Source organism: Lepus europaeus, chromosome 11 (assembly GCF_033115175.1).
Source record: "Lepus europaeus isolate LE1 chromosome 11, mLepTim1.pri, whole genome shotgun sequence".
NCBI lineage: Eukaryota > Metazoa > Chordata > Mammalia > Lagomorpha > Leporidae > Lepus > Lepus europaeus.
In genome coordinates, this window is record NC_084837.1 from 35,984,116 (window position 1) to 36,006,665 (window position 22,550).

At 40.5% G+C, this 22,550-nt stretch overlaps 1 protein-coding gene across 1 annotated transcript in view; it reads left to right on the top strand.

The window, feature by feature from the left end:
- Positions 1-22,550, top strand: part of SEC23A (SEC23 homolog A, COPII coat complex component) — a 66,513-nt gene that overhangs the window by 16,537 nt on the left and 27,426 nt on the right. The window contains exons 8-13 of the mRNA XM_062205241.1: positions 403-561; positions 2,923-3,038; positions 6,452-6,575; positions 8,669-8,749; positions 10,936-11,025; positions 13,435-13,541. Coding sequence (XP_062061225.1) covers positions 403-561; positions 2,923-3,038; positions 6,452-6,575; positions 8,669-8,749; positions 10,936-11,025; positions 13,435-13,541 — 677 coding nt within the window. The remainder of the gene's footprint in view (positions 1-402; positions 562-2,922; positions 3,039-6,451; positions 6,576-8,668; positions 8,750-10,935; positions 11,026-13,434; positions 13,542-22,550) is intronic.

The window sequence follows — 22,550 nt, forward strand, 5'->3', positions numbered from 1 at the left end:
TCTGTGTCCTTAGCCCCCAATATCAGTGCTAAAATCCCTCTCAGGCAGATGGCCTACTTTGCACAGAGGGCGTGTCTCAGGAATTGCTGATGTCAGGATTTGTCATCAGCTGCTGTATCTGGAGGTACAGATACACTGTATCTTCTTTGGTCCATTGCAGTTTTTGTTTTTGATTCCAAATATGGAGCTTTTCAAGTATTCCCTTGGGAAGATGTGGTTTATTTTTGATATCTGGATATGCTTTTTAAAAATTCTCTTGTCAATCCAGTACAATCAAGTTTATTTTGTGGAGAATATATACTTTTTTTTAGAAATAATATATCAGTTGTCATAAGAAATGTATATCCATGTGCTTTCCATTTTCCTTTAAACTCTTTTGACGAGTTACTTTTTTCCCCATAGTGTACTTTCCCCAACACTGGTGCTCGCATCATGATGTTCATTGGCGGTCCTGCTACTCAGGGACCTGGAATGGTGGTTGGAGATGAATTGAAGACACCCATAAGATCGTGGCATGACATTGAAAAAGACAACGCAAAATATGTTAAAAAGGGAACTAAGGTAATTTTGATCTTTAAGTCTTACTTTGGTAGAAAAACAGGTATTCATTTTTTTTTTTTTTTTTTTTAAACAGGCAGAGTTAGACAGTGAGAGAGAGAGAGACAGAGAGAAAGGTCTTCCTTTTTCTGTTGGTTCACCCCTCAAGTGGCCGCTACAGCCGGCGTGTTGGCATGCTGCGGCCAGCGCTCTGCGGCGATCCGAAGCCAGAAGCCAGGTGCTTCCTCCTGGTCTCCCATGCGGGTGCAGGGCCCAAGCACTTGGGCCATCCTCCACTGCATTCCTGGGCCACAGCAGAGAGCTGGCCTGGAAGAGGAGCAACCGGGACAGAATCAGGCGCCCCAACCGGGACTAGAACCCGGTGTGCCAGCGCCGCAGGGGGAGGATTAGCCTAGTGAGTCGCAGCGCCGGCCCGGGTATTCATTTGATGGAAGAGGAAGAATACAGATTTTTTTTTTTAATAGAAACCTGGTATTACAAAGTCTGATACTATTTAAGCTACTATTCATAATGGGAGAAATATCCTCTTTTTTTCTTTCTCTCTTTTTAAGATTTTTTTATTTATTTGAGAGGTAGAGTTACAGAGAGACAGAGAGCGAGAGAGGTCTTCTATCCTCTGGTTCACTCCCTAAATGGCCACAACGGCTGGAGCTGGGCCAATCTGAAGCCAGGAGGCAGTAGCTACTTCTGGGTCTCCCACATGGGTTCAGGGGCCCAAGCACTTGGGCCATCCTCCGCTGCTTTCCCAGGCCATAGCAGAGAGCTGGATCAGAAGAGGAGCAGCTGGGACATGAACCCATGCCCATATAGGATGCTGGCACTGCACATGGCAGCTTTACCTGCTATGCCACAGCACCAGCCCTCCTCTTTTTTCTAGATAAGTTATACCATTTCTGATTTGAAATATTTAGTCTTAATAGTAAGTACAAATAGGTAGGTCTTTAAATACAACTCCTGGGAGGAACTCCTATGTGCCTTTTTTAATCATATCTTTCTCTTCTGGAAAAATTTCTTAGGTTTTCTAGTTTTTCATTTCCAAGAGACAGTCCCTCATGTTTCCTCTAGATATGTATGTGTGTATGTGTATGTTCATAGTTTGAATAGCCCAAAATTTTCTTGTGACTTGTTTTTTGTTCATATTTTTTGGGTTTGTGAAAGTGCATTTCACTGATGCTGGTTCTTGACTATCTTAACAGTGGTTCTGCTTGTTAATATCCCTGTTAATTTTTTTAAAGAAATTCTCTAGAGTTCACAGTTTTAATTGTGTTATATTATTTAATGTTTTTGGTAGTTATATATTTTCTAATGTTTGTTTATTTTTATTTATTTGAAATAGTGACAGGGCCAGCATTGTGGTGCAGTGGTTTTAAGCCACCACCTACACCACTGGCATCCCATATTAGTGTTGGTTTGAATCCTGGCCCAGCTGCTCCATTTTTAATCTAGCTAATGCACCTGGGAAGGCAGTGGAAGATGGCTGAAGTGCCTAGGTCCCTGCCACCCACCTGGGAAACCCAGATGGAGTTCCTAGATCCTGGCTTCAGCCTATCCCAGCCCTGGCGATTGGGGAAGTGAACCATCAGATTCTCAATATCTTTCTCTCTGTAACTCTGCATTTGAAATAAATAAAATCTTTTTTAAAATTTTAAAAGATAAAATAAAAATTTACATATGTATTTATTTATTTGTGAGAGAGATATTGAATCAGAGAGAGATCTCCCCTCTTCTGGTTCTGTTTCCAAATGCTTGCCTGAGACCAGAGCTGGGAACTCCATCCAGGTCGACCATGTGGGTGGCAGAGACCCAGCTATTTGAATAATCACCTGCTGCCTCCCAGGGTGTACATTAGCAGGAAGTTGGAATTGGGAGTGGGCTGGGACACAAACTCATGCACACAAGTGTAACAGGATACTGGTATCCAAACAGACAAAATGCCTACCTCTATTTTTGGAAGATTTGAATGTGAGTTTAGACAGGAAAAAGAGTTTTGTGTTGTTTTGCTACCATATTTATATACGCAGAAGCAAATGTTCAGTATGTGTTTCTGTAGTGGAATGGGATACTGTTATCTTTTTTGAAAAATTGGATTCATTGTTTATTTATATTAACAGTTACATCTGAAAAACTTGAAAAAAACAAATTTATGCGCACATTTAATGAAAAGGATGTGGAGATGTAGGAGCAATAGAAGATATGATATCATTTTAGGAGACAGAAAATTAAATAAGAATAAATGATTTTAGATTATTATGCATTATTCTTTTAGTCTACTTTAGATCATTTTGATCCATTAATAGGAAAAGGTTTTATAGGATGATTCAGTTTATATATTACTTTGATTGAATTTTAATAAATCTTTTGTAGCATTTTGAAGCATTGGCTAATCGAGCTGCTACAACTGGCCATGTTATTGACATCTACGCATGTGCGTTAGATCAGACAGGGCTCCTGGAAATGAAATGCTGTCCCAACCTTACTGGGTATGTATTTGCATTTTTCCAGTCTTTGCAGCTATAATCTTACTAATGACAGTTTACAGATAAATACCAATAATGACTATTTACAGAAAAAAGTTTCTGTCCTACCACTTCAGAACAACATCTGCTGCTGTTTGGATATTCCTTAAGTAAAGCTCACTTTTCAGTTTTTTTTTAAATACAGGATTATAGAGGTAGAAATTTGGTTTATAAAGTTTGTTTTGATATCCTAAAATGATTATTATTTTAGCAGTTTTTTTGAGATATACTTCATATAACATAAAATGTGTCCATTTAAAGTGTTCAATTTGGTGATCTTTAGAATATTTATGGGTTGCACAACTATCTCTATAATATAATTTTACAGCATATGCATTACCCTGGACATTTGCAGTCAGTCCCCATTCTTTACTCTTTCCTCTTTTCCTCACCCTAAGTTACCCGTAGGCAATTGCTAATTATAGCTTATGATGGACATTTCTTGTAAATCACACGTACCTTTCTTTGTGACTGACTTTTTTTTATTTATCATTGTGTTTTCAAGGGTTGTCCATATTGTAGTATGTATCAGTATTTCATTTTACTTATTGGTGAATAAAAAGTGAAAAAAGGTTCTAATGTTAATAATGTTTCATTGCATGGATATATTACATTTTACCAACCCATCAATTAATGAATGTCTCCTTGTCACTTTTTGGCTATTATGAATACTGCTTTGAGCATTATTATTATTATTATTATTATTATTTTTGACAGGCAGAGTAGATAGTGAGAGAGAGAGACAGAGAGAAAGGTCTTCCTTTTTGCCGTTGGTTCACCCTCCAGTGGCCGCTGCGCCCGGCGCATTGGGCTGATCCAAAGCCAGGAGCCAGGTGCTTCACCTGGTCTCCCATGGGGTGCAGGGCCCAAGGACTTGGGCCATCCTCCACTGCACTCCTGGGCCATAGCAGAGAGCTGGCCTGGAAGAGGGGCAACCGGGATAGAGTCCGGCGCCCCAACTGGGACTAGAACCCGGTGTGCCGGCGCCGCAAGGCGGAGGATTAGCCTGTTAAGCCACGGCGCTGGCCAAGCATTATGTTTAAATTTTTATGAAGACATCATGTTTTTGTTTCTTTTTAGTGGCTAATTTATACCCAGGAATGGATTGGTGGGTCCCATTGCAATTGGTGCTTAATGTTTTAAAGAACTTTCAAACTGTTTTTCTTTTTTTTTTTTTTGGTTAATTTATTTATTTATTTGAAAGTTGGAGTTACAGAAGTAGTGGCAGAGAGAGAAAGAGAGGTCTTCCATCTGCTGGTTCACTCCCCAAACTGCCACAACAGCCAGAGCGGGGCTGATCCAAAGCCAGGAGCCAGGAGCTTCTTCTGTGTCTCCCATGCAGTGCAGGGGCCCAAGCACTTGGACTGTCTTATACTGCTTTCCCAGGCCATAGCAGAGAGCTGGATCAGAAGTGGAGAAGCTGGGACTCGAACCGGTGCCCATATGGGATGCTGGCACTGCAGGAGGTGGCTTTACCTGCTACACCACAGCTGTCAAACTGTATTTCAAAGTAACTGGCCCAGTTTACATTTTCACTACCATAGTAGTAGAGGATTCTCATTTCTCCACATCCTTGTGAACTCCTGCTAGTGTTTGGTCAGAGTCAGAAGTTTCCACTTGGCTAGAGTGGGGATATGAGCCGGTACAACTGTTACATATGTCCAAAATGGCCTATGCTCTATCAGCTTGTTACAGGATGCTATTGTAAGGTGAGCTGGGAGAGAAAAATGTGTCCCTCCTTTTTTTTTTTTCCCCTCCTCTAGTTTAGCAAGTACACTATCCCCCACATGGCTCTGGGTTCCCTCTAGGCTCTTCCTGCAGCTTTATTGCCAGTGGCTTGGGCTGCTGCAGTCTGGTTTCACTTCACTCTCCAACACTGGTGTATAGGCTCTTGGCTGCTGAGGTCCTGAGTTGTGGGTATCCATGCTTTCTACATAGGTCCACTGTGTCCCTCTTTTTTTTTTTTTTTTTTTGACAGGCAGACAGTGAGAGAGACAGAGAGAAAGGTCTTCCTTTTGCCGTTGGTTCACTCTCCAATGGCCGCTGCGGCCGGCGCACCACACTGATCCGAAGGCAGGAGCCAGGTGCTTCTCCTGGTCTCCCATGCAGGTGCAGGGCCCAAGCACTTGGGCCATCCTCCACTGCACTCCTGGGCCACAGCAGAGAGCTGGCCTGGAAGAGGGGCAACTGGGACAGAATCTGGCGCCCCAACCGGGACTAGAACCCGGTGTGCTGGCTTCGCAGGCGGAGGATTAGCCTATTGAGCCGTGGCGCCGGCCACACTGTGTCCCTCTAATTTGGGTAGAGTTTCCTCTGCTGTTTTCTCTCTGACTCTTCCTGAGACTGCACTCTCTCCACTTTTTTAAAACTGTCTTCTAGACTAGAGCAATAAGCTCCTTCCCTACTCTGCCATCTTGGAAGCTCTGCCAATATATATATTTATATTTATATTTTTAAAGATTTATTGTATTTATTTGAAAGACAGAGTTAGAGAGAGAGGTCTTCCATCTGCTGGTTCACTCCCCAGATGGTTTAGCCGATCCAAAGCCAGGAGTCAGGAGCCTCCTCTGGGTCTCACATGTGGGTGCAGGGGCCCCAGGACTTGGCCATCTTCTACTGCCTTCCCAGGCCATAGCAGAGAGCTGGATCGGAAGAGGAGTAGTCGCGACTAGAATTGGTGCCCATATGGGATGCTGGCGCTTCAGGCCATGGCTTTAACCTGCTGCACCACAGTGCAGGCACCAGCTCCGCCAATATTAACTTCAGTGTTACTTTTTTAAAAAAGAAATTAAAATGGGATCAGTGCTGTGGTACAGCAGGTTAAAGCCCTGGCCTGAAGCGCCGGTATCCCATATGGGCGCTGGTTCTAGTCACAGCTACTCCTTTTCCAATCCAGCTCTCTGCTATGGCCTGGGAAGGCAGTAGAAGATGGCCCAAGTCCTTGGACCCCCTGCATCAATGTGGGAGACCCAGAGGAGGCTCCTGGCTCCTGGCTTTGGATTGGCGCAGCTCCGGCAGTTGCAGCCATCTGGGGAGTGAACCAGCAGGTGGAAGACCTCTCTCTCTGACTCTACCTATGTCAGTAACTACTCTGTCTTTCAAATAAATAAAATAAATCTTTAAAAAAAATTAAAATAATTACTGAGGACAAATGCAAGTGTTACAAACTTTCTGATACTCTCAGAATTGAGATTATTTGTGGGGTGAGAATTTTCTCATATATATTTGAGTTTTGAAAGTTAATGGTAACATAGCATATTTTGGAACTTAATTATAAAATTTATTGGTTGTCTTGAGATGTCATTTTTTTTTAATGTTTTTAATATGTGAAGCCATTAACTGTGTCATACACCTTGTGTCTTGTTCTTTCCATGCAGTGGATACATGGTAATGGGTGACTCTTTCAACACTTCTTTATTCAAACAAACTTTTCAGAGAGTCTTTACCAAAGATATGCATGGACAGTTTAAAATGGGCTTTGGTGGTACACTGGAAATAAAGGTAAGAACCAGTACTTGATATATCTGATATGTTGATCAAGAGAGAAACTTGTATAATTCTCAAATATCACTAATCAAGTTCATTATTATGCTTTAAAAATAGTTGTTTTGTGTTGATATCTCAATTTAGAGATTTTGTCATCATTAAATGTACAGTGAGACCTCTTTTGAGCATTTCTAAACAGCTGTTACAAAAGTAGAATTATGTAGGTCATGTTTCATTTTGCTCTTATTTTTTTTCTTTTTTACTATTTATTTTTATCCATTTGAAAGGCAGAGTAAGAGAAAGAGAGGCCGGCGCTGTGGCTCAATAGGCTAATCCTCCGCCTTGCGGCGCCGGCACACCGGGTTCTAGTCCTGGTCGGGGCACCGATCCTGTCCCGGTTGCCCCTCTTCCAGGCCAGCTCTCTGCTGTGGCCAGGGAGTGCAGTGGAGGATGGCCCAAGTGCTTGGGCCCTGCACCCCATGGGAGACCAGGAGAAGAACCTGGCTTCTGCCATCGGATCAGCGCGGTCCGCGGGCAGCAGCGCGCCTACCGCGGCAGCCATTGGAGGGTGAACCAACGGCAAAAAGGAAGACCTTTCTCTGTGTCTCTCTCTCTGTCCACTCTGCCTGTCAAAAAAAAAAAAAAGAGAGAGGATTTTTCATCTGCTGGTTTTCTCCAAAAATGTCCACAACAACCAGGGCTGGGCCAAGCCCAAGCCACATGCCTGGAACTCCATCAGTTCTCCCTTATGGGTGGCCAGGGCCCAAACACTTGAGCCATCATCTGCTGCTTCCCAGGACATGTTAGCAGGTAGTTGGATTGAAGCAGAGCAGCTGGGACTTGAATCAGCACTCTGATATGGGATGTGGGCATCTCAAACAATGGCTTAAACTGCCGTGCCACAGAACCTGTATCGTAACTCTTCCTTCTAATATTGGGTTTAACTTTTTAAGTATGTTTAACCATTTTTGGTACTAAATTTATTAATTTTAGTAGTAATTTTTAAAATTGTTTTTAAATTTATTTACTAGAGAGAGAGAGAACTCCCGTTTGCTGGTTCACTCCCCTGAAATGCTGTCATTCATGGAACTAGGACTGGGCCATGCCAAAGCTGGAGGGATCAATCTGATCTCCCATTTGGATGTCAGGAAACCAGTTACTTAAGGCATTACTGCTGTCTCCCAGGGTCCGCATTAGCAGGAAGCTGAAGTCAGGAATCAGCTAAATGTTTGCACCGGTAGTATTTTTTTTTTTTTTTTTTTAATGGCAGGAATTATATAGCTTAAATGAGAACTATTCTGTGTCATTTGGATAATCCAATATTTGTTCTGTGGTCAGTCAGTTTTTACTACACAATTTTATCATTCACATCAAATTTGTGTATAAAATCCGAAAGCCTTAGGTGTTTGTTACAAGTTTATTACAAGTACATTGATTTTGAGTTTTCCTTAAATATTTCTTCTTTTTAAAAAAGATTTATTTATTTGAGAGAGTGACCTAGAAAGATGGAAACATACACACATACACACATAGAGAAAGAAAGTGAGAGCGAGACAGAGAGACGGTGTAATTTTGTGGGTTGATTGCATGTGTAGGCAGAAGTCATTGTAGGTTAATAAATAGTGTTCTGAATAAGATTTATTGGCTAGTGGTATTCAGGATATGTCAGAAAAAAAAAACCTCAAGAAAACAGACTTATTAATTTTTTTGGATGGAAGTTAATGTAATAACTTTAATTTTGGTGGCAGTAGAGACTGGAAGAGATACCAGTTTTGTGACAGATTTTCATTGGGAGCAAAATTAGAAAGTGATGTCTAAAGTTTTGTATTAGGACATGTGAGTTTTGAGTATGATATGAGTTTGAATTCAGGGTGTGGATCCCAAATGGAGACCTCTTTTGGGTAAAAGAAATAGAAGATTAATAGTAGGTTTAGGGGTGGATTTTATATCAGTATGTAGGTGCTCACTGATATATTATTTTTAATGTTAATAAATTTTCATTGGTTTTGTGTTTAAATATAGAAGAATATCATATTTTCATATAATTCTAGGTGGGCACTTGGGCTCATCTATGAGGAAACCAAATGTACTGTATTTTTATTTTGCAGACCTCAAGGGAAATAAAGATTTCGGGAGCTATTGGACCCTGTGTTTCGCTTAATTCTAAAGGACCATGTGTGTCTGAAAATGTAAGTCTCCTTATTCTAAAAAGGAAATAGTTAATTTTCAGGACAGCACCAATAGAGATTTAGTGGTATAGCAGCCTATAGAATTCCTTTCAAAATTCTGGTTTTATATTTATTTGTTTTCTTTTTTTTTTTTTTTAAAGTTAACTTTCTTTCTTTCTTTTTCTTTTTTTTAAACTTTTATTAGTAAATATAAATTTCCAAAGTACAGTTTATGGATTACAATGGCTTTTTCCCCCCCATAACTTCCTATATTTATTTGTTTTAAATATTTATTTGTAGAGATGGAGGGGAGAGGAGAAAGAGAGATCTTCCATCTGCTGGTTGACTCCCAAAATGTTCTCAACGGGGGGCTGGTGCTGTGGCATAGTGGGTTAAAGCCCTGGCCTGTGGTGCCATTATCCCTTATTGGTACCAGTCTGAGTCCTGAATCTGAGTCCACTTCCACACACCAGCTTCCTGCTGGTGTGCCTGGAAAAGCAGTGGAGGGTGGCCGAAGTCCATGGGCCCCTGCATCCACATGGCAGAACTGGAGGAAGATCCTGGCTTCAGATTGGCTCAACTCTGGCTGTTTTGGCCATTTGAGAAGTGAACCAGTAGATGGAGGATCTCTCCATCCCCTTCTTTTTACCTCTTTCTGTAACTGTCTTTCAAATAAATAAAGTAAATCTTAAAAAAAAAAAAATCTTTGCAGTGGCCAGGGCTGGTCTAGGCTGAAGCCAGGAACCAGGAGCGAGGAGCTTCATCAGGCTGTCCCATACAGGTGACAGAGGCCCAAACACTAGGCCGTCCTCTGCTGCTTTTCCCAGGCCATTAGCCGGGAGCAAGATTGGATATGGAGCAGTAGAACATGAACCGATACTCATATTTCCATATCCTGGAACCCCAGGCGGTGGCTTTACCAGCTATTCCTCAGTGCCAGTCCCACCTTTCAAAACTCTTGTATAGGATGGTTTACACATTGCTGTGTCTCTATTTGTGGTGGTTCTTTTCGTATATGCTTTCACATCCACCCCTAACTAAACATTTTAGAGTTTGACTAGTTTTCTATTTTTTGTTTCTAAGTTCTTTCTTTCTTTCTTTTTTTTTTTAAAATGATTTATTTATTTGAAAGGCAGAATTATAAAGAAGAGCGAGAGGGAGGGAGGGAGAGAGGGAGGGACAGAGAGAGAGAGAGAGAGAGGTCTTTCATCTGCTGGTTACTCCCCCAGTGGTCGCAATGAACGACCTGGGCTGGTCCAGGCCCAAGCCAGGAGCTAGGAGCTTTTTTCAGGTTTCAGGCATGGGTGGCAGGGGATCAAGGACTTGGGACATCCTCTGCTGCTTTCTCAGGAGCATTAGTAGGGAGCTGGATCAGAAATGGAGAAGCCAGTACTTTAACTGGTCCCCATATGAGATGCCGGTACTGCAGGCCGTGGCTTAACCTGCTATACCACAGAGGCAACTCAGTGTACTTAAACAAAAAACTTCATGATTTTGAATTTTGGAGAGTTATGAAAATTAATATTAATTCCAAATGGACTTTTGGTACCAGAATTTCCAGAAAATAACTTCATTGTCTAGATTTAAGTTTCCATTCCTTTTTCTTTATCACATGTAGTAGAAGTTTAATGCACTTTGTAGTGGTAAAATCATAGAGCTGTAGAGAAGATGATGGAGCAAATAACCCAAAGTGGGTCATCAGCTTTAAAGATGACAGATAAAAATTAATTCATAATCACATTTCAAAGGGAAGATCTATATCTAAGAGGATTTCTTGGAAATCACACTGCTTATAGTTCTGATCCAGAGAATCTGTATCAGTAAGTACATGTATTGTGTGTGCAATCAGTATCTCTTTACACAGGTCAAGTAGTTGGATAGAAAGATAATGTTAGTTGTAATGATTTTATTAAACAGCACATGCTCCTGAAGGCAACAAATATAAACAATTTGTATTAATACTTTTATACATTCAAAAATTGATATTATAATTTTATTGTGTAACAGTTGCATAATTTTATTTCATGTTATATTTATGATAGGATCTTAACAAAAAAGCCTAGGCTTTTAATATTCACTGAATTAGTTTGAAACCTGAAAAGAATTTTTCATTGGAAATTTATCTCCTTCTCTTTTCTCCTTAATGTATATTATACTAACAAATTGTGTTCTGTAGCTTGTAAATATACTGTATTATATTTTTACAGGAAATAGGAACAGGTGGCACTTGTCAGTGGAAGATATGTGGACTCAGTCCCACTACAACCTTAGCCATATATTTTGAAGTTGTCAATCAGGTATGATTTTCTGTATTGAATAATGAAAAGTAGACAAGTATTTAAGTTAGGCCATGAGTATTTCATATTCTTTCACTAGTAAACATCCAGAGTTTATAATTTTTTTAAAAAAGATTTATGTATTTATTTATTTGAAAGTCAGAGTTACACAGAGAAGAGGCAGAGAGAGAGAGAGAGGTCTTCTATCCACTGGTTCACTCCCCAGTTGGCTGCAACAGCTGGAGCTGCGCCGATCCGAAGCCAGGAGCTTCTTCCGGATCTCCCACGTGGGTGCAGGGGCCCAAGGACTTGGGCCATCTTCTACTGCTTTTCCAGGCCACAGCAGAGAGCTGGATCGGAAGTGGAGCAGCCAGGACTTGAACTGGCACCCAAATGGGATGCTGGCGCTTCAAGCCAGGGTGTTAACTTGCTGCGCCACAGCGCCGGCCCCTTCATTTTGTTTTATAATTCTTATTTGTCATTTTCTATTTCTGAAGGATAAACTCCTTGGTGAGAAGACAAATGCAACACTTGGGCAGTCTACCTTCCAGTCTAAGTTTTCTTTTTCTTTTTCTCTTCTTTTAAGATTTATTTATTTGAAAGGCAGAGTTACAGAGAGGCAGAGAGAAAGAGAGAGAGAGAGAGAGACTGAGAGGTCCTCCATCCACTAATTTATTCCCCAAATGGCCACAACAGCTGGAGCTCGGTTGATCTGAAGTCAGGAGGCTGGAGCTTCTTCCAGGTCTGCCACGCAGGTGCAGGGCCTCAAGGACTTGAGCCATCTTCTGCTGCTTTCCCAGGTCATAGCAGAGAGCAGGACTGTAAGTGGTGCCCATATGGAATGCCAGTACTGGAGGCGGCAGCTTTACTCACTGTGCCGCAGTGCAGGTTCCCTACTTTCTTTGTTTTTATATAAAATTGAAGCGTTAATAAAATTATTTAAATTCCCTTCTAGCTATGCAATTGTTTTTTTTAAAGATTTATTTATTTATTTGGAAGTCAGAATTACACAGAAGGAGAGGCAGAGAGAGGTCTTCCATCTGCTGGTTCACTCCCCAACTGGCTGCAACACTGGAGCTATGCTGATCTGAAGCTAGGAGCCAGGAGCTTCTTTTGGGCCTCCCATGCAGGTGCAGGGCCCCAAGGACTTGGGCCATCTTCTGCTGCTTTCCTAAGCTATAGCAGAGAGCTGGATCAGAAATAGAGCAGCCAGAACTTGAACCAGTGTCCATATGGGATGCTGGCACTGCAGGCGGTGGCTTTACCTGCTACGCCACAGTGCCAGCCCCTAGCTATGCAATTTTGTAACTAGATGTCTGTCTCCTGGTTGGCACAGTTTGGCACAGGTGTATATTGATAACTCCTATGAGAAAGTCCAGTACATTCATATTGATGAAAAAGTTAAGAAGGAATTTGTATTTGTAAAGCTTTTTTTTCTGCTATAGGAGGAAATGTTCACATAAATAATGATAAAACTTACTGATTTATTTTCCAATACTTTTTAAAAAAATTTTTTTTAGAAAAAAAATTTTTTTTTGACAGGCAGAATGGACAGTGAGAGAGAAAGGTCTTCCTTTTTCTGTTGGTTCACCCCCAAATGGCTGCTGTGGCCAGCGTGCTGCAGCCAGCGCACCACGCTGTTGCGAAGGCAGGAGCCAGGTGCTTCTCCTGGTCTCCCATGAGGGTGCAGGGCCCAAGAACCTGGGCCATCCTCCACTGCACTCCCGGGCCACAGCAGAGAGCTGGACTGGAAGAGAGGCAACCGGGACAGAATCCAGCACCCTGACCGGGACTAGAACCCGGGGTGCCGGCGCCACAGACGGAGTATTAGCCTATTGAGCTGCGGTGCCAGCCTAGAGATTTTATTTACTGGGTCTAGTGCTGTGGGCTAGGGGTAAAGCCAAGAAAGTTTCCCCATTGACTACTTGTTACTTCTTTCTGATAATCTCATCATTATGTATCATTGTTAGTCTCTTTTTGTTAATAGTTTTCCACTGGTCCTCTCTTGACCATGTGATCATCTTTCTAAGAGTTCTGCTTTCATTTGTTATACCCAGGGGAGGACGGCTTAGCTCAATTTTACTAGATCCAATTATGATTGGGCTTCAATATCCTTATGTAGGCCTTTCCTTGTCAATTTTTTTAAACGCTTCCTTTCACTTTATTTTTTATGTCCTTCCGAATTATATATTACTTAAAAATTGATTCCTCAGTAGGATTCACTCAAGTCCTTTCATCCTTTGTCATTTTTCCTCTCTCCCAAATCCATTATTTCTGTTTTATGTGGTAAATCTCGACTGTTTTGTAAGTACTAGAAACAAGCATCCTTCTAAATCAATTTCAGAATGAATTTTATTGGCGCTAGGATATGTGGCCTGTGATTTTTATATGTAGTAGATTTTGCTTAGTTTTTACTCCATTTTTTCACAGCATAATGCTCCAATTCCTCAAGGAGGGCGTGGTGCAATCCAATTTGTGACTCAGTATCAGCATTCAAGCGGGCAGAGACGCATCCGAGTGACCACCATTGCTAGGAAGTAAGTTGTAAGAGTTTTAATTTACCAAAACTGTTAACTTGTAGTAGTTTTAATATCAAAACTACTTTGGATTGTGCTTCTGAGGTGGGTTATAACTAAAGTCAATGTATAATCTTGAATAAAATCCTATGAGAAAGAAAATTGCTATACAGAGCACTTTTAAGACAATTGGAGATATTTGAGTATGGTCTCTGTATAGGATGAAAGCATCACTGTTAAATGTCACGAATTTATTAATTGGGGTTATCTGAAGTATCTTTACAAAGTTCATGGAAACGCATTTTATGAAAAAAATAATGCATGCATTTCAAACTTTTTTTTTAAGATTTACATTTTTATTTTAGTGACAGAGTTACAGAGAAAGGGAGAGACAGAGAGAAAGTCTTTCCTCTGCAGGTTCACTCCCTAAATGGCCACAATAGCTGGGACTGGGCCAAGCTAAAGCCAGGAGCCGGGAGCTTCTTCTAGGTCTCCCATGAGGGTACAGGGGCCCAAGCACTTGGGCCATCCTCCACTGCTTTCCATAGCAGAGAGCTGTATCAGAGGTGAAGCAGCCAGGATTCGAACTGGCGCCCATATGGGATGCCAGTGCCTCAGGTAGAGGCTTAGCATACTATGCCACAGTGTTGGCCCAGATTTCAGATTTTTTTTGTACCAAAATAAGCTTACTATTTTAAGTCCTGTCTATCAATTTTTTTTTTTTTTATTTGAAAGGCAGAGTTACAGAGTGAGGGAGGGAGAGAGAATGAGATACTGGTTCACTCCTCAAATGGCTGTGATGGCTGGGGTTGGATGAAGCTAAAGCCAGGATCCAGGAGCTCCATGTGTGTCTCCCTTATGGGTGACAGGAGCCCAAACACCTAGCCCATTCTCTGCTGCTTTCCCAGTAGCACCAGCAGGGAGCTGGAGTGAATGGAATGGTCAAGAATTGAACTGGCGTCCATATGGGATGCTGTCGTTGTGAGTGATGGTTTAATCTGTTATGCCACAGCTCTGACCCTTCTATCCACTTGAAGTACCCTATGTGAATGACTTGTTCCTAGGAGATACACACTGAAGTATTTAGGGGAGAGGGTCATAATATCTCCAGCTTAATCTTGAAAAGCTCTGCAAGAGCAAAAGTATGTATGTGTAAAGGGAGACAAAATGATAAAGCAAACATGTTAAAATATTAACGATTGAAGGTGATGAGTATATAGTTTATTCTTGTAGCTTTTGTGTTTTAACTTTTTAAAATGAACAGTTTTCAAAATTACATTAATCTTTCAAGGTAAATGAAGGGTTTAGCCTTGTGTCTAGCCTAATGGTTATTGATACCCATGTCTCACATTGGAGTACCTGGGTTCAATTCCTGGATCTGGCTCCTTACTCCAGCTTCTTGCTAAGCAGACCTTCGGAGGCACCAGCAATGGTTCAGGTGGTTGGATTCCTGCCACCCATGTGGGAGAAACAGGTTGAACTTTTGGCTTCGACTTGGCCCAGGCCCAGCTGTTGTGGGCATCTGGGGAGTGAAACAGTGAATGAGAACTCTTTGTCTTGGTCTCTAAAATTAACTAATTAATTAATTTATAAAAGAGAAAGGAAGCTTTCTTGTGAAAAACTTCATGGATTTCTATATTTTTCAGTTTATTTACAGAATTTCTGTTCCTATTTGAAGAGGTGTTTTATGTGTTAGGATATCATCTGTAGCATGTATCCCACTAAAGCATCCATCTTTTCAAATTGTCTTGGCCATTTTTGATAATCAAGGCCTACTGCTTTGTTTATTTGCTAAGAATATGACTGTAGGGGCCTGGGCTGGTGCTTTTGTTAAGTGAAATAAGCTGTGTGAAAATAAATGACTCAGTCTTTGACAGTCAAATTATTCTGTCTTCTCTGTAGAAAATAAGTTTGATCTAGAAAGGTTGCCTTGCAATTGTAAGAATCAAAGTGGGGGCTGGCGCTGGTTAATAGTGGGTTAACGTTCTGGCCTGAAGCACTGGTTCGAGACCTGGCTGCTCCACTTCCAAACCAGCTCTCTGCTATAGCCTAGGAAAGCAGTAGAAGATGGCCCAAGTCCTTGGGACCCTGCACCCACATGGGAGACTGGGAAGAAGCTCCTGGCTCCTGGTTCCTGGCTTTGGATCAGCGCAGCTCTGGCTGTTGCGGCCATCTGGGGAGTGAATCAGCGGATGGCAAACCTTTCTCTCTTTCTCTCTCTTCCTCTCTCTCTCTTTCTCTCTCTCTCTCTCTCTCGGATCAGCACAGCTCTGGCCGTTGCGGCCTTCTGGAGAGTGAACCAGCAGATGGAAAACCTCTCTCTCTCTCTCTTCTTCTCCCTCTCTCTCTCTCTCTCTCTCTCAGATCAGCACAGCTCTGGCCGTTGCGGCCATCTGGGGAGTGAACCAGCGGATAGAAAACCTCTCGCTCTCTCGCTTGCTCTCTCTGTGCCTCTCCTTTCTCTGTGTAACTCTGACTTCCAAATAAATCTAAAAAAAAAAAAAAAAAAAAAAAAAAATCACAGTGAAAAAGTATTAGAAATGTAAAAGAGAGATTTTACTATGGTTGAGTGGTTGGCATAGTAGTTAAGATGCCACTTGGCACATCCTCGCCCCATACTGTAGTTGGTTTGAATACCAACTCTATTGTCTAGACTAACTTTTTGCTAATGTGCACGCTGGGAGGCAGCAGGTAATGGCTTAAGTGCTTGGACCCTTGCAGCCCGTGTAGGAGACCTGGATTGTGTTCTGGGCTTAAGCTTGGCCAAGCCCTGGATGTTGTAGGTCTGTTTGGGATGGTAGCGTGGTGGGGGGTGGTGATGGTAAGCCAGTGGATGAGAGATCTCTAAATGTCTTTATCTCTGCCAGTCTCTCACTCCCTGTCTCAAAATGAAAAATAAACATCTTAGCTTTAAGAGCATGAATTCTCTCTAAGAAATTTACTTGTATTTATTGCTAATGTATTTCCATTTATTGAACATCATTATATTTTCAGAAGAAAAAAAATCACGTGTTTATTTTAGTTTAAAGCAACTAAATATCACGGGCATCCAAATTGAAAAAGTTCGGGTTTAAATAATTTGTTTGTCATTCTTTGACTTTTTTTTTTACAAAGATTTTTTTTTTTTTTATTTGAAAGGCAGAGTTACAGAGAGGCAGAGGCAGAGAGAGAGAGAGGGAGGTTTTCCATCTATTGTTTCACTCCCTAGATGGCCACAATGACCAGAGCTGCACCAATCTGAAGCCAGGAGCCAGAGCCTCTTCCAGGTCTCCTACGCGGATGCAGGGACCCAAGGAACTTGGGCCATCTTCTGCTATCCCAGGCCATAGCAGAGAGCTGGATAGGAAGTGGAATAGCTGGAACTTGAACTGGTGTCCGTATGGGATGCTGGCACTGCAGGCAGTGGCTTTACCCGCTATGACTTCACCCACAGTGCTGGCCTCTCTTTGATTTTTTTAAGATTAAAAATTAGTAATTGCGGCCGGCGCCATGGCTCAACAGGCTAATCCTCCGCCTAGCGGTGCCGGCACACCGGGTTCTAGTCCCGGTCGGGGCGCCGGATTCTGTCCCAGTTGTCCCTCTCCAGGCCAGCCCTCTGCTGTGGCCAGGGAGTGCAGTGGAGGATGGCCCAAGTTCTTGGGCCCTGCACCCCATGGGAGACCAGGATAAGCACCTGGCTCCTGCTTTTGGAACAGCGCGGTGCGCCAGCCATGGCGGCCATTGGAGGGTGAACCAACGGCAAAATGAAGACCTTTCTCTCTGTCTCTCTCTCTCACTGTCCACTCTGCCTGTCAAAAAGTAAAAAAAAAAAAAAAAAAATTAGTAATTGCTACCCTGTAAATTAGTAAACTTTCTATGCCACTGGTGGGAGGGGACTCATCTGTGTGACAATAGACCAGGAAAGGAGAAGGGAAAGCTTGAGAAAGATGACAAGATGGTAATTCCAAAGCTGCATCTCCGGGGGAATTCATAAATCTTAATTTTCATGATGTGAATCTTAAATCTTTACATTAAAATTTCTTGCACCAAAAAATTAATAAATAAACAGTGTAGCCTTTAAATGTTTAAATTACAAGAAAATACAACTTTCAAAATTATTAGTGTCCTCTTTTACTTATTCTTTTCTGCCTCTTAGTATTTTACTAGATTGAGATTTACACTCATTAACCTCCTGGAAAACAGAAAAATTACTTGTCTATTGAATGAAATTAAAATTTGAGAAGGAACAGAGAACAATTTTAAGTAGTACCACCTTAATTCCCTTGAGATCCCACTTGCATCAAAAAGTGTTTTAACATTTATTTTCAGGAAGTCTAGAAATATTCCATTGTTCCTTAAAGTGAAGTAATTTAGAATATATAGGATACAAAACTTCATCTGTGAAATATTAAGCTAAAATGCAAAAACTGTTGCTGGGTATACCAGTTTGACTTTATTGAAGTTATATAACGAATTTAATAAACTAGTATTATTTTTATACATAATACCAAATTAATCCCTTAGACTAAAACATTTTCTTAACTTTTGATTGATTTGGATCAGTGTGTTAACATGGAGAGAAAAGAACACAAAGTAATTTTTTGAAAAAAAACTTTTTATTTTAAAATTGTTTTAAATTTATGAAACAAAGTTGTGAAGTTGTACCAAGAATACCCCCCATTTACCCAGCTTTCCCTGTTAAGATCTTATTTTAGTATATTTATCACAGTTAATGAACTACACTTAGCCTCCCCTAATTTTTGAATATAAACTCCCTCTATATTTCTATACTTCTTTCTCCTAGTCAATCATAATCAGCATTCTATGTTCAGATTGAGGTTTTTTGATTTTAGCTTCCACATATGAGGGAAAACATGTGCTGTTTGTCCTTCTGTCTGGCCTACTTAATTTAACATGATGTCTTCTTGTTCCCTCCAATTTTGCTTCAAATGATAAGATTTCATACTTTTTATTGGTTGATACAAAGTAATTTTAATTAAGTGATTTTTATCATTGGAGATTAAACTAAAAACCAACAAGGAGAAATCTGAGCTTTTATTCACTTTCCGGTTTACCAAATGAGAAAACTTTTATTTTTGTTTTTATAGCTATGCTTTCACATAGTTGGATAACTCAAAAAAAGTTTGATGAACATCTGGTTTTAAAAATTTTTTCCATGTATTTATTTGAAGGATAAGGAATGAGGGACGAAGAGAGAGAGAAAGAAAGGGGGAGAGAAAAAGAGAAAAGAGAGATTGCAATTTCCCATCTGCTAGTTCACTCTCCAAATGCCTGCAACAGCTTAGACTGGGCCAAATTGAACCTGGGAGTGGGGAACTCAATTTGGGTCTCCCAGGGTTCACACCAGCAGTATTAGAACTGGGAGTCTAGTTGGGCCATAAACCCAGGCACACCAATACAAGATGTTAGTGTCCCAAGTAGTATAACTGTTGTGCCAAATGCCTGACCCCAAATTTAATTTTAAAGTCTGACATAGAGACTTGTGTGTCTAAAGGTGCCAGTCATACACTTGTACTGTTATTTCCGCTTATATTAATTAGTGTTTTAAGGATTGTGGTTGGGAATCTGCTTTTGTAGTTACTTTGTAGGATTTTATTCCCCCAGAAACCTTTTATTTAAGGAATACAAACTTTATGGGTTTCATAAATACAACTTTAGGAATATAGAGATTCTTCCCACCATACCTGCCCTCCCACCCTTTTTCATTCTCTCCTATTCCCATTATTTTTTACCAAGATCTATTTTCAATTAACTTTATACAAATACTAAGTAAACAGTTCAACAAATTGTATGAAAAAAGAAACACTGTTTCTCAACAGTCAAGACAGGGCTATTCAAAGTCATTGCATCTCAAAGTGTCAAGTTCACTTCTATAGATTACTTTTCAGGTGCTCTATTAGTTATCGCAGATCAGGGTTAACACAGGGTATTTGTCCTTTTGGGGCTGGCTTATTTCACTAAGTATGATGTTTTCTGGATTCATCCCTTTTGTGGCAAACGACAGGGTTTCTTTTTTGTTTCTTCTTTTTTTCCTTTTTTTTTTTTTTTTTAACCGCTGTGTAGTGTTATATGGTGCACATATCCCATAATTTCTTTATCTAGTCTTCAGTAAATGGGCATTTGGGTTGATTCCATATCATAGCTATTGTGAACTGAGCTCCAATAAACATGGGGGTGCATATAAAGCTTTCATATGTTGATTTCATTTCCCTTGGGTATATTCCCAGGAGTGAGATGGCTGGGTCATAGGGTAGGTCTATATTCAGATTTCTGAGATATCTCCATACTGTCTTCTGTAGTGGCTTTACCAGTTTACATTCCCAACAGTGGGAATGTAAACTTTTTCCCCACATCCTCACCAGCATTTGTTGTTTGTTGATTTCTGTATGAGAGCCATTCTCGTGAGTGTGAAGTGAAACCTCCTTGTGGTTTTGATTTGCATTTCCCTGATGCCTAGTGATCTTGAGCATTTTTTTCATGTGTCTGTTGGCCATTTGAATTTTCTCTTTTGAAAACTTCCTGTTTAAGTCTCTTGCTCATTTCTTAACTGGATTGTTTGTTTTGTTGTTGTTGAGTTTTTTGATCTCTTTATATATTCTTATTGTTAATCCCTTATCCATTGCATAGTTTGCAAATAATTTTTCCCATTCTGTCGGTTTCCTCTTCACTTGCTGAGTGTTTCTTTTGCAGTACAAAAGCTTCTCAATTTGATGTAATCCCATTTGTAACCCCATTTGTCAATTTTGGCTTTGATTTCCTGTGCCTCTGGGGTCTTTTCCAAGAACTTTTTGCCTATGCAAATGTGTTGTAGGGTTTCCTCAGTGTTCTCTAGTAATTTGATTGTAGTGGGTCATAGATTTAGGTATTTGATCCATTTTGAGTAGATTTTTGTGTAAGGTATAAGATAGGGGTCTTTGACTTTTACATGTGGTGATCCAGTTTTCCCAGCACCATTTGTTGAAGAGCCGGTCTTTTCCCCAGTGATTGATTTTAGCTCCTTTGTAAAAGATAAGTTGGTTGTGGTTGTGTGGGTTGATTTGTGGTGTTTCTATTGCTCCATTGGTCTATTCATCTGTTTTTGTACCAATACCAGGATGTTTTGATTATAACTGCCTTGTAGTATGTCTTGAAATCTGGTATTGTGATGCCTTCAGCTTTGTTTTTGTTGTATAAGATTGCTTTATTTGGGGTCTCCTGTGTTTCCATATGAATTTCAACATCATTTTTTCTATATCTGAGCAGAATGTCCTTGTTATTTTGATTGATATCACATTGAATCTATAGATTGCTTTTGGTGTGGACATTTTGATGATATTGATTCTTCCAATCCATGAACATGGAAGATTTTTCCATTTTTTTGTGTCTTCTGTTTCTTTCTTTAATATTTTATAATTCTCATCATAGAGATCTTTGACATCCTTGGTTAAATTTATTCCAAGGTATTTGATTTTTATTGTAGCTATTATGAAAGGGATTAATCTTAGAAGTTCTTTCTCAGCTGTGGCATTTTTTGTGTATACAAAAGCTATTAATTTTTCCCTGTTGATTTTGTATCCTGCCATTTTACAGTTCCAATACTCTCTTAGTGGAGTCTTTTGAATTCCATATATATAGAATCATGTCATCTGCAAATAGGGATAGTTTGACTTCCTCCTTTCCAATTTGTATCCCTTTGATTTCTGTTTCTTGCTTAATAGCTCTGGCTAAAACTTCCAGGACTAAATTGAATAGCAGTGAGAGTGGGCATACTTGTCTGGTTCCAGATCTTAGTGGGAATGCTTCCAACTTTACCCTGTTCAATAGGATGCTGGCCGTGGTTTTGTCATAAATTGCCTTGATTGTGTTGGGGAATGATTCTTCTATACCCAAGTTGCTTAAAGTTTTCATCATGAAAGGGTGTTGTATTTTATGAAATGTTTTCTCTTCATCTATTGAGATAATCATGATTTTTGTTCTTCAATTTGTTAATGTGATGTATCACATTAATTGATTTGCAAATGTTGAACCATTCCTCATACTGGAGATAAATCCCACTTGGCCCGGGTGAATGATTTTTCTGATGTGTTGTTAGAGTTGACTAGCCAGAATTTTGCTGAGGATTTTTGCATCTATATTCATCAGGGAAATTGGTCTGGAGTTCTCTTTCTCGGTTGTATCTTTTTCAGATTTAGAAGTTAAGGTGATGCTGGCTTCATAGAAGGAATTTGGGAGGATTCCCTCCCTTTCAATTGTTTTGAATAACTTGAGAAGAATTGTAGTTAGTTCTTCTTTAGATGTCTGGTAGAATTCAGCAGTGAGGCCACCCAGTCCTGGGCTTTTCTTTGTTGGGAGGGTCTTTATTACTGATTCAATTTCTGTCTTGGTTATAGATCTGTTTAAGTTTTCTATGTCTTCTTCATGGCTCAGTTTAGGTAGGTTGTATGTGTCCAGGAATCTATCCATTTCTTCTAGGCTTCCTGGTTTATTAGTATATAGCTTTTTGTTGTTGTTGTTGTTATTTGTTTTTTTTTAACAGGCAGAGTGGACAGTGAGAGAAAGAGACAGAGAGAAAGGTCTTCCTTTGCCGTTGGTTCACCCTCCAATGGCTGCCGCGGCCGGTGCACCACACTGATCTGAAGCCAGGAGCCAGGTGCTTCTCCTGGTCTCCCATGGGGTGCAGGGCCCAAGCACTTGGGCCATCCTCCTCTGCACTCCCAGGCCATAGCAGAGAGCTGGCCTGGAAGAGGGGTAACCAGGACAGAATCCAGCGCCCCAACCGGGACTAGAACCTGGTGTGCCGGCGCCGCTAGGTGGAGGATTAGCCTGTTGAGCCACGGCGCCACCCAGTATATAGCTCTTTGTAGTAATTCCTGATGATTCTTTTTATTTCTGTGGTGTCTGTTGTTACATTTCCTTTTCATCTCTAATTTTATTGATTTGGGTCTTCTCTCTTCTTCTTTTGGTTAGTTGGGCCAATGGTTTGCCAATTTTGTTTCTTTTTTCAAAAAACTAGCTCTTCGTTTTACTAAAATTTAGTACTTTTTTGTTTCA